At 37.3% G+C, this 12,555-nt stretch overlaps 1 protein-coding gene across 1 annotated transcript in view; it reads left to right on the top strand.

The window, feature by feature from the left end:
- The window catches only part of FCHSD2 (FCH and double SH3 domains 2), a 289,630-nt gene that overhangs the window by 44,298 nt on the left and 232,777 nt on the right, over nt 1-12,555 (top strand). Inside the window, exon 3 of the mRNA XM_064288657.1 lies at nt 3,931-3,976. Coding sequence (XP_064144727.1) covers nt 3,931-3,976 — 46 coding nt within the window. The remainder of the gene's footprint in view (nt 1-3,930; nt 3,977-12,555) is intronic.

Here is a 12,555-nt window from a genome sequence, read left to right as displayed (position 1 = left end):
GCCTCAGCCAGTGCACACTGGCCGATCCAGCCTGTACGGTGTCGGCCAGGTCAGGTCTGGCAAATACTTGCTCGTTCTGAACTGCCTTTCCCTCTGCCTGCCACTCAGTCCAACTCCTTAACTTTGTCTTTGATGTTCAGGGCTCCTAGCTTGTCATACATAATCAATTCACTTGTTGTTTTCAGGTCTTTGTTTTAAGAGGGACCACAGGAAGCGTCTGACAACTCCACCATCTTGGCCCCACCTCCAGTCTGAAGTTTTTAAGAATTTGAGTTCTATTCTGTTTTTCTCCTTTCTGTCAGGGTCCATCTATTGTTGTCCTGATCATAATGGTCGGTAGTGGTAGCTAGCTAGGCACCATGTAATTCTTCTTGTCAACGTAATGTTTTTAAGATTCCTACACATTGTGTGCATCAGTAATTCATCTGTTTTCATTGCTGAGTAGTACTCCACTGTATGAATATATCACAGTTTATCCATTGTCCCAGTTTTTGGGCTGTGTCCCGTTTTTTGCTATAGTAAGTAAAGGTGATGTATACATTTCTGTACAAGTGTTTGTGTGGTCATATGTTTTTATTTCCCTACATAATTAAATATTAGAATTGCTTTGTCAGCATAGATATATGTTTAGTTATATAAGAAATGCCAGACCTTTTTCCAAAGTTGTACCACTTTATATTCCCACCAACAACATATTAGGGTTCCATTGCGCCATATCCTCACTGATATTTGGAGTTATCAGCTTTTTTTTTTTTTTTTAATTTACCCATTCTGGTGGATATGTCTATCTTCCTTTGTAACATTCATCATCATGGTTGTTGATACCCCATTTTTACCATCACTGTTACAGTTTAAACAATCTGAGATGTTCTACCTATTCTGGTGATGAACTTAAATTGGTTCATTACAGAGTTAGGGGGTCCCCCAAGAGCACCCTCATTTCTGACACTGTCTGCAAGTTTGGGGATCCCCCAGATATCTCTTCAATAATTCACTCAAAGGACTCTCAGAACTCACTGAAAGTTGTTATATTCATGCTTATGATTTATACAGTGAAAGCAAATAGGTTAAAATCAGCCAAGGGAACAGGTGCATAGGGTAGGTTCCAGTTGTCTTCTCTTAGTGGAGTTGTATGGACAGTGCATACTTCTCCCACAATAATATGTGATCATACCAAACCAAACCCATTTCCATCAAGTGGATTCCAACTCATAGTGATCTTATAGGACAGAGTAGAACTGCCCTGTAGGGTTTCCAAGGAATGGCTAGTGGATTTGAACTGCAGACCTTTTGGTTAGCAGTTGCAGCTCTTAACCACTGCGCCACCAATGATAATATGTGTGGAATATTCCCAACCAGGGACCCCTACTTGATCTTTGGTGTTTGGAGTTTTTATTAGGGCTCAATCACATAGATATGGTTGACTGCCAATGTGGCTGACCTTATTCTCCAGTTCCTGCAGAAGTTAAACTGAAACCCTGTGGCTCAAGCTCCCCCTCCCCCACTCCTCCTCCAATAAATCACATTGCTAACATGAACTATCTGGTTTGGCTCAAAGCCCTCAGGTAAACAAATACATTTATCAGTCAGAACATTTCAGGGCCTTAGAAGTTACTTCCAAGAGTCAAGGGCAAAGGCTAGACTTCTCTTTGGGCAAGGTTCATCATTTATTATGCGCTCACATACACACTCCTTGGTTTTTAAAGCTCATATACAAAATGTTTGTGTTAACTGTTATAATGTATGACCCAGGTCAAGAAACCTAACTGGTCCATATGAATATGGATTGTGACTTTGGTTCTACCTGACTTAGGAACTAACCTATTGAGCTATTTAATCCAAACTTACAGAGAATCTGAAACCTTGTTGAGTCCCTGGGTGGTGCAAACAGTCAGTGTACTTGGCTGCTAACCAAAAGGTTGGAGGTCCAGTTCACCTAGAGTTGCCTCAGAAGAAAGGCCTAGTATTCTACTTCAAAAAAAAATCAGCTATTGAAAACGCTACGGAGCACAGTTCTACTCTGACACTTACAGGGTTGCTGTGAGTTGGAATTGACTCAAACGCACATAGTTCAGGAGTCCCTGAGTGGTGCAAATGGTTTGTGCCCTTGGCTGCTAACTGCAGGGTTTGAGGTTGGAGTCTACTCATAGGTGCCTTGGAAGAAAGGCCTGGCAATCTACTTTTGAAAAATCGGCTACTGAATATCCTATGGACCACAGTTCTGCTCTGGCACACACGGGGCTACCCTGAGTCAGAATTGACTTGTCATCATCAACCGGTTTATCTAATTAAAAGAAAAATTCTGTTGGTATAATAGCAAATCTATCTCAACCTCCCAGTCCTAGGTAAATGCTGATCTACTTACTGTCTGTGTGGATTTTTCGATTCTGGACATTTCAAACAAATGGAATCATATAACATGGGGTCATTTGTCTCCTACTGCTTTCACTTAGTATAATATTTTCAAGGTTCATCCATAATGTAGCATTTTTTAGTACTTTATTTCTTTTTATGGCTGTACAGTATTCCATTGTATGTATACATCATAGTTTATCTTTTCATCAGTTGATGGACGTTTGGGTTGTTTCCACTTTCGGGCTATTATGAATAGTGCTGCTTTGAGCACTTATTACAGGTTTTTGTGTCGACATATGTTTTAAATTATCTTGGGCACATATTTTTTTTTGTATATGTAGGAGTGGAACTGTTGGGACATACAGTAACTCTGTTTTATGTTTGGAGGAGCTCCCAAAATATTTTCCAAAGCAGCTATATCATTTTACATCTTACCAACAATGTATGAGTTCTCATTTCTCCACATCCTTACCAGAACTTGTAATTGTTTGTCTTTTTAATTATAGCATTCATTAATATTTTAATAAAGGGTTTTTTGAGAAATCAATTTTGAATTTTAACAAATACCTTTTCTTTTTATATAGAGTTTATCAGATTTTTTTTTCTTTTTGCTCTGTACTCAATATGGTGAATTAGAATTAATAGATTTCTTAATATCAATACAAGTTAATTTTGATTAGTTGTCATTCTGATTTGTTTTCTTTGGAGGAGGGAATTACTTGTAGGAATGTAACTGTTTTACGACAACTGTAAATGCCACTGAGAATATTTACATTAGCTGACATGCTTGTTTAGAGTAAATAATTTCTCTTCTCCTTGCAGACTTCACTTGGACATCCATATTTTCAGATGAGTTGTATCTAAACTTAAAAGAGTCATACATAAATAACAAGTATTTTATCTTTCATAAAATATTAAAAATACCACCTCCCCCAAAATATATGTTTGTCTTCAGAATTTTTTAATGGTGGAAGTGTGAGCTAGTTCATTTTCATTAATACCCTTTGAGTATTTACCACCAGTATTAAAAAGACTAGGAAGAAAGGCCTGGTGATCTACTTCTGAAAATTAGCCAGTGAAAACCCTGTGGGTCACAACAGAATATTGACTGATACAGTGCTGAAAGAGAGCCATCACTCCAAATCAACAGTGGACTCAAACATACCAGCAATTGTGAAGATGGTGCTGGAGTGGGCGATGTTTCATTCTTTTATATGTAGGGCAGCCATGAGACTTGAGAGCAACTAACAAAAACACACTATTTTTTGGACTTTATATATTTTAATTAATTAAACTTTACAGTATTTGTATGAGATGGATACTGTTACCATCGTCATTTTACCAAGAAGGAACTGAGACATAGAGGTATCATGCATGGTGGAGCTGGCCTTTGAACGTGGCCTGATTCCAGAGTCCAAATTGCTATCAGTATTCCTAGGCATACAAAGATGAATAAAATATTATCCCTTACCTCACACAGCTTACCAGGTAGTATTTATAGATCTGTTAATAAATTTACATGAAATCTTTTTTAGTACACTTTTGGTAATGAGTATTTTGTTTTTTTGTTTTTAGGACGTTCAGTCAGAAAAAGGCTGCTATTGAAAGAGAGTATGCACAGGTAAGCTTGGAAATGAAGGTCCTTTACCCTGGCTATACCTCCTTTCCTTGGCTTAAGGGCAGATATGGTTGTTAGAGAGAAGCTTTGGTATCCCCACATCCTCCTTTTCTTCTGATTTCTGGTTATCTCTCTTTGTCTGATTTCCCTTTTGCTCCATTTCAATCTTTAGGTGAGGAGCTAAGTTGCTCCTTACACAAAGAAGGTTGTGAACCTTCTGCAAGAAATCAGTATTTATAATATTTGTAGTGTCTTTACAAGTACATTTTTTCATTTCTCTTTCTGTGTCCCATTCTCTACAGTTTTATGAAAGGTTAACTTTTATTTTTGCTCAGCCAGGTATTTATTTCTCATTAGGGCCCTGTTGTTAGAGGGTGGTATATTTTCAGTAGTATGGAGCTATTTCTAGGGAAATATAAGCGTTTCCTCCATTTATTTTAATTAAAACCATATTTGCTCCCAGATAGCTAATGTACCAGGAAAAAATTATGTTGATAAGTCTTTTTGTGGCTGTGTAAGAATCAATAACTACTCTTCCTTGTTCAAAAACAATTTGACGTAATTTGGAAATTTTGGCCCTTGTAAGCAATTACTTTCCATGTGGAATAGTGTTCTAGAATTGTTTTCTCCCCAAATTATAAAAGTACTATTTGTAACAAAACTTTAAAACACTAGAAACCATAAGAAGGAAAATAAATTTAACATCAAGTAAATGTTCTATATGGTAATGATTATTGCAGCTACTGCTTTTATTCTTATAATTTAAGAGGTTGGAGTGTGATTTTCTTTTTGTGTCCTTTGTCAGGTTTTGGATTTAGTTTTATTCTAATTTCATTACAGTTAGGTAATTTTTTGTCTTTATTTTATTTGGTAGTCTACAAGGAATTATCTGTTCCTTGAAAGCTAGATAGAACTCATTGATTCATTAATTTAGTGAATAGTTATTAAGTGCCTATCATGTATCAGGTGCTTTACACATTGGGTAGCATCAGTTCTAATATTTGTGCTGAACATTCTCGTCTATGCATATATAATACTGATATGATAACTATAATGACAGCTAACATTTATTGAATTCTTACATTGTGCCAACACTTTGTATTTACTTATGTTGTCTAATTTAATCCTCTCAATAACCCTCTGAAATAGGAACAGTTATTATGCCATTTACAGGTATGTTTCCATACTTGTAAATATATAACATATGCATGTTTATGTAATCTGGGATTTAGTCTTTGATCTGCTTTTAAAAATTCAATAAAAGTGAAAAGTTCCCTGTGGTATGTTTTTCTGTAACATGATTTAAAGTCTTACTTATCAAATAAATGGATATATTGGTCATAAAAATATAAAAGCTATCAAAATAAGTAGGATATGTTAATGATAAAATATAATTAAAAATTAAAAATATAAATAGTACAGTAAATTTTATAAAAAGTAGCAGTCCTCTATCCCAATCCCTTTCCTCAGAAAAGAGATTAAAAGCAGATGCCTATTTTGATTCTCCTGGTGATTATTTCCACACCTGTAAATAATGTGCTTATAACTGATTCTTGATTTATCAACTCTAAACAGTATTGCTTGGTTACTTCTTATCATAAATGAGAAATTAGCCTACTTAGCCATTCCTTACCAGCCAGCTCTTTCCAATATAATTGTGTCAGTATTTTAGTGCTTTGTTACTTTTGTAACTAGTTAATTTATTTAAACCGTTATCTGTTGTTAATCAAATGCACATATATGTATATGTATGTATGTATACATATATACACCTATTCAGTCTGTATGCTGAGCATATCAGAGAAGCTGGGCTATGTGAAGAAGAACAGGGCATCAGGATTGGAGGATGACTCATTAACAGCCTGCATTATGCAGGTGATACAGCCTTGCTTGCTGAAAATGAAGAGAACTTGAAGCACTTAGTGATGAAGATCAAAGACCACAGCCTTCAGTATGAATTGCACCTCAACATAAAGACATCAAAAATCCTCACAACTGGACCAATGAGCAATATCATGATAAATGGAGAAAAGAGAGAAGTTGTCAAGGCTTTCATTTTACTTGGATCCACAATCAACACCCATAGAAGCAGCAGTCAAGAAAACAAAAGATGCATTGCATTGGGCAAATCTGCTGCAAAAAAACTCTTTAAAGCCTTGAAAAGCAAAGATGTCACCTTGAAGACTAAGGTGCACCTCACCCAAGTCATAGTGTTTTCCATCGCCTCACATGCATGCAAAAGTTGGGCGATGAATAAGGAAGACTGAAGAATTGATGTCTTTGAATTGTGTTGTCGGTGAAGAATATTGATTATGCTATGGACTGCCAAAAGAATGAACAAACCTGTTTTGGAAGAGGTACAACCAGAATGCTCCTTAGAAGCAAGGATAGTGAGACTGTGTCTCATACACTTTGGACATCTTATCAGGAGGGATCAGTCCCTGGAGAAGGACATCAGGCTTGGTAAAATAGAGAGTAAGCAAAAGATAGGAAGATCCGCGATGAGATGGATTGACACCGTGACTGCAAAATCTGGCTCAAGCATAACAATGATTGTGAAGATGGCGCAGGATCCGGCAGTGTTTCGTTCTTCTTGTACCTAGAGTCACTATGAGTTGGAACCAACTCGATGCCACCTAACAACAACAACAACACACACACACACACACACGTAGTTCCCTAATTAGGACATACTCAAGTTAGGGTGAACCACACTTAAAATCGTCTGGTTTTTTTTAGAGCATCTCATTAGAGCCCTGGTGGTGTAGTGGTTAAGAGCTCAGCTAACCAAAAAGTCGGTAGTTCAAATCCACCAGCCACTCCTTGGATACCTTGTGGGGCAGTTCTGCTGTGTCCTGTAGGGTCACTATGAGTCGGAATCGACTCGACAGCAATGGGTTTGGTGTTTTGGTATCGTTAGTGATATGTACTATGTTCAATGTTGTAGTACGTAAAAGGACCACATAGACAACTCTCACTAATTTTCTGACTGGAAACGCCATCCCCATTTCCAGGGGTAATCCAGAACCTTCCACAAGTAGACTGACAAAATGTCAACGTTGTCCATTATATTCTGGATTTAATATTTTATTGTGTATGTCTGTTTATATTAAAATATATCTGTAAGTTTATATGTAATGTTTGTAATCCACAAAGATGAGTAAAGCTCACATTTAAAAAGCTACTGATAATAAAAGCCAATAATAATGAAAATAAACAGGAAAAAAAATGAGGTATTCAACTTATGTCAGAACCAACTTAAGATGAAGTTGTTGGAATGGAACCCTGTTGTAAATTGGGGACTACCTATATGTTATATGTGTATGTTGATTTGTTGTTTTGTGCCATGGAGTTGATGTCAACTCATAGCAACCCCATGTGTCAAAGTAGAACTGCCCCATGGGGTTTCCAAGGCTATAATCTTTATGGAAGCAGACTGCCACATCTTTCTCCCACGGAGCAGCCAGTGCGTTCGAACTGCTGACCTTTTGGTTTGTGGCCAAGCACTTGACCACTGCACCATCAGGCTCCTTATATAAGTATTAAAAAAAAAAAAATCAAACCCGTTGCCACTGAGTCAATTCCAACTCATAGCAACCCTATAGGACAGAGTAGTACTGCCCTGTTGGGTTTCCAAGGAGCAGCTGGTGGATTCAAACTGCTGACCTTTCGGTTAACAGCCAAACTCTTAGCCACTGTGCCACCGGGGCTCCTATATATGTACATTGTTGTTGTAGTTAGGTGACATCCAGTCAGTTCTGACTCTTAGCAACCCTGTATACAGAATGAAACACTGTCCAGCCCTGTGCCATCCTCACAGTCATTGTTGTGCTTGAGCCCGTTGTTGTAGCCACTGTGTCAATCCATCTTCTTAAGAGTCTTCCTCTTTTCCACTGACCCTCTGCTTTACCAAGCATGATATCCTTCCCCAGGGACTGGTCCCTCCTGATAACATGTCCAAAGTATGTGATACGTAGTCTGGCCATCCTTGCTTCTAAGGAGCTTTCTGGTTGTACTTCTTCCAAGACAGATTTATTTGTTCTTTTGAGAGTCCATTTTTGAGAGTTCAGTGTTCTTCAGCAACACTAGAATTCAGAGGCATCAATTCTTCTTCGGTCGTCCTTACTCATCATCCAGCTTCTGCATGCACATGAAGTGATTGAAAGCAGCATGGTTTGGGTCAGGCGCACCTTAGTCTTCAAGGTGACATCTTTGTTTTTCAACACTTCAAAGATGTCGTTTGCAGCAGATTTGCCCAGTGAAATGAATCTTTTGATTTCTTGACTGCTCCTTCCGTGGGTGTTAGTTGTGGATTCAAGTGAAATGAAATCCTCAACAATGTCAATCTTTTCTTTGTTTATCATGATGTTGCTTATTGGTCCAGTTGTGAGGATTTTTGATTTCTTTATGTTGAGGTGTAATCCATACTGAAGCCTGTGGTCTTTTATCTTCATCAATAAGTGCTTCAGGTCCTCTTTACTTTCAACAAGCAGGGTTGTGTCATCTGCTTAACGCAGGTTGTTAAAGAGCCTTCCTCCAATCCAGATGCCCTGTTCGTCTTCATATAGTCCAGCTTCTCGGATTATTTGCTCAGCATGCAGACTGAATACGTATGGTGAAAGGATACAACCCTGATGCACACCTTTCCTGACTTTAAACCATGCAGCATCCTCTTGTTCTGTTCAAACGACTGCCTCTTGATCTATATACAGGTTCCTCATGAGCGCATTTAAGTGTTGTGGAATTCCCATTCTTTGCAACATTATCCATAATTTGTTATGATCCCCACAATCAAATGTAAATAATAGGGTAATATCCATATGTCTACAAGGAAGACCAGTTAATATGACTGTTTTTCAAATTTACGCACCAACCACTAAGGCCAAAGATGAAGAAATTCAGGATTTTTACCAACTTCTGCAGTCTGAGATTGATCAAACGTGCAACCAGGATGCATTGATAATTACTGGTGACTGGAATGCAAAAGTTGGAAACAAAGAAAAAGGATTGGTAATTGGAAAATATGGCCTTGGTGATAGAAACGGTGCAGGAGATCGCATGATAGAATTTTGCAAGACGAACGACTTCTTCATTGCAGAGACGTTTTTTCACCAACATAAATGGCAGATATGCACGTGGACCTCGCCAGGTGGAATACACAGAAATACACATCCTCGCCAGGTAGAATACACAGGAATCAAATCAACTACATCTGTGGAAAGAGACAGTGGAAAGCTCAATATCATCAGTCAGAACAAGGCCAGCTGCTGACTTTGGAACAGACCATCAGTTGCTTATGTGCAAGTTCAAGTTGAAGAAAATTAGAACAAGTCCATGAGAGCCAAAGTATGACCTTGTATATATGCCACCTGAATTTAGAAACCATCTCAAGAATAGATTTGACGTGTTGGACACTAATGACCGAAGACCAAATGAGTTGTGAAATGGCATCAAGGATATCACACATGCAGAAAGCAAGGGGTCACTAAAAAGACAGGAAATCAAGAAAAGACCAAAATGGTTGTGAGAAGATACTCTGAGACTTAACTCTGGAATGTCAAATAGGTAAAGCAAGTGGAAGAAATGATAAAGTAAAAGAGCTGAAGAGAAGATATAACGGGGCAGCTTGAGAAGACAAAGTATTATAATGTCATATGCAAATACCTGGAGATAGAAAATCAAAAGAGAACACACTTGGCATTTCTCAAGCTGAAAGAACTAGAGGAAAAATTCATGCCTAGAGTTGTATTTTGTGTACATATAGGCGCAATACAGTGCAGTTACATCTTACAAAGTAGTCAGTATTTACCTTTGAAAAATTTCTTTAAATGTCTATCTAATGGATTATATACCTGGTTTTATTTACACAATCCCACGTAATAATGCATGTAAACTGTATGAGGTATCTAATTATAAAATTTCATAGATTAATCATATTTAGAAATTGAAATGTTACAGTGTCTGTTTGGGGCAATTGAGCATATTTGCATATTTGTGATGAGCCTGTGTGCTCATTCTTCTTGTTAAAAAAAAAAAAAATTGTTACTTACCATTATTTCCTTTTTAGATGATTTTTCTCAGGTCTTGCTCTTTAAAGTTTCCCCATTAGTTTTCGGTTTATTTCCTGAGTACACAGATAACATTATCTCCACTCTCTAGTTTGGTTGCCTGAACAATGCTTTACTTCTTGTCAATAGTAGGGAAACCCTTAAAATAATTGCCATATTCTTTCTATAGATTTTGTCAATATGCACTAATGATTTCAGGTTTATTTGCATTCCATTTCTGAGGATATACCACTTTGGGTGGATAGCATGTGGTCCAAGAGGAGGCCCATGCTCTTTAAATTATTTCTTGGTCTTTTGTTCTTTGGATCAGTGCAGAATTGAAATTTTGGGGGGTAAATTTTTTTTATTCTGATGTAAATATATATATAAAACATACACCAAGGCAACAATTTCTACATGTACAATTCAGTGACATTGATTACATTCTTCAAGTTTTGTAACCATTCTTGCTATGCCTTTTCAAATCATTCTACCACCATTAATGTAAAGTCAATACCATCTAAGCAGAAACTCTCCTTCTCCCCCTCCTACCCTTTACCCTTGGTAACCACTGATAATCTTGGGTCTCTGTATATTTGCTTATTTCATATAAGTGAGATCATATAGTATTTGTCGTTTTGTGCCTGATTTACGTTGTTTAGCATGATGTTTTCAAGGTTCATCCATGTGCGGCATGCATCAGGAGTTCATTTCTCTTTATGGCTGAGTAATATTACATTGTAGGTGTGTACCACATTTTGTTTATCCATTCATATATTGATGGATATTTTGGTCCCACCTTTTGGCTGTTACGAAGAGTGCTGCAGTGAACGCTGTTGTACAGGTTTCTGTTTGCGTTCCTGCCTTCACTTCTTCTGGCTATATGTGTAGGATTGTGATTGCTGGGTCATACAGTACAATAGTCCACCCTTATCCAAAGGGGAGACATTCCAAGACTACCTCTGGATGCCTGAAACCTCAGATAGTACCAAACCCTGTATATACTATGATTTGTCCTATACATACATACCTATGATAAAGTTTAATTTATAAGTTAGGCATGGCAAGAAATTAACAATAACTAATAAAATAGAACAATTATAACAATATACTGTAATAAAAGTTATGTGAATGATGGAGTGGGACAGTGGGAGATTTTATCATCCTACTTAACTTATTTAACATTTTTGAACCGAAGTTTACCATGGGTAACTAAAACCAAGTAAAGTGAAACTGCAGATGAGGGGTGGCTACTATAGTTTTATGTTTAACTTTTAAGGGGCTGCCAAACTTCCCTACAGCATTGGTACTGTTTTTAAGTACCACCAGCAATGGATGAGGGTTCCAGTGTTTTTACGTCCTCACCAACATTTGTTGTTTTCCTTTTTTTAGATCTTAGCCATCTTAGTAGGGGTAAAGTGATATCTCATTTTGGTTTTGATTTGCATCTTTCCCATTGCTAATGATGCTGAGCATCTTTTCATGTACTTGCTGGCCATTTGTAAATCTTTGATGAAATGTCTGTTCATGTTCTTTGCCTGTTTTTTGATTGGGGTGTTTGTCTTTTTTGTTAAGTTGTGGGAATTCTTTATGTATTCTGGATATTAAACCCTTATCCAGTATTTCGTTCCCAGAGTTTTTCTCCCAGTCTGTATGTTCTTTCTTCACTTGGTTGCAAAAATCCTTTGTTGAACAAAAGTTTTGATGATGTCCAGTTTACCTATTTTGTCTTTTGTTGCTCATGCTTTTGTTGTCATATCCAAGAATCCATTGTTAAAACCTAGGTCTTGATGATTAGCCATTAGAGAAATGCAAATCAAAACTAGAATGAGATTCCATCTCCCTCCAACAAGGCTGGCATTAATCCAAAAAACACAAAATAAATGTTGGAGAGGATGTGGAGAGACTAGAACACTTATATACTGCTAGTGGGAATGTAAAATGGTACAACCGTTTTGGAAATCGGTTTGGCGCTTCCTTAAAAAGCTAGAAATAGAGCTACCATACTATCCAGCAATCCCACTCCTTGGAATATATCCTAGAGAAATAAGAGCCTTTACACGGACAGATACATGCACACTCATGTTCATTGCAGCACTGTTTACAGTGGCAAAAAATGGAAGCAACCAAGGTGCCCACCAACAGATGAACGGATAAATAGATTATGGTGTATTCACACAATGGAATACTATGCATTGATAAGGAACAGTGATGAATCCATGAAACATTTCATAACATGGAGGAATCTGGAAGGCATTTTGCTGAATGAAATTAGTCAGTTGCAAAAGGACAAATATTGTATGAGACCACTATTATAAGAACTCAAGAAATAGTTTAAACAGAGAAGAGAATATTCTTTGATGGTTATGAGAGTGGGGAGGGAGGGAGAGAAAGGGGTTTTCACTAATTATGCACTAGACAAGAACTATTTTAGATGAAGGGAAAGATAACGCAATACAGGAGAGGTCAGCACAACTGGACTAAACCAAAAGCAAAGAAATTTCCTGAATAAACTAAACGCTTTGAAGGCCAGCG

This window comes from Loxodonta africana, chromosome 7 (genome assembly GCF_030014295.1).
Source record: "Loxodonta africana isolate mLoxAfr1 chromosome 7, mLoxAfr1.hap2, whole genome shotgun sequence".
NCBI lineage: Eukaryota > Metazoa > Chordata > Mammalia > Proboscidea > Elephantidae > Loxodonta > Loxodonta africana.
Note: the sequence above shows the minus strand (reverse complement) of the source record. Positions and strands in the feature narration are given on the sequence as shown.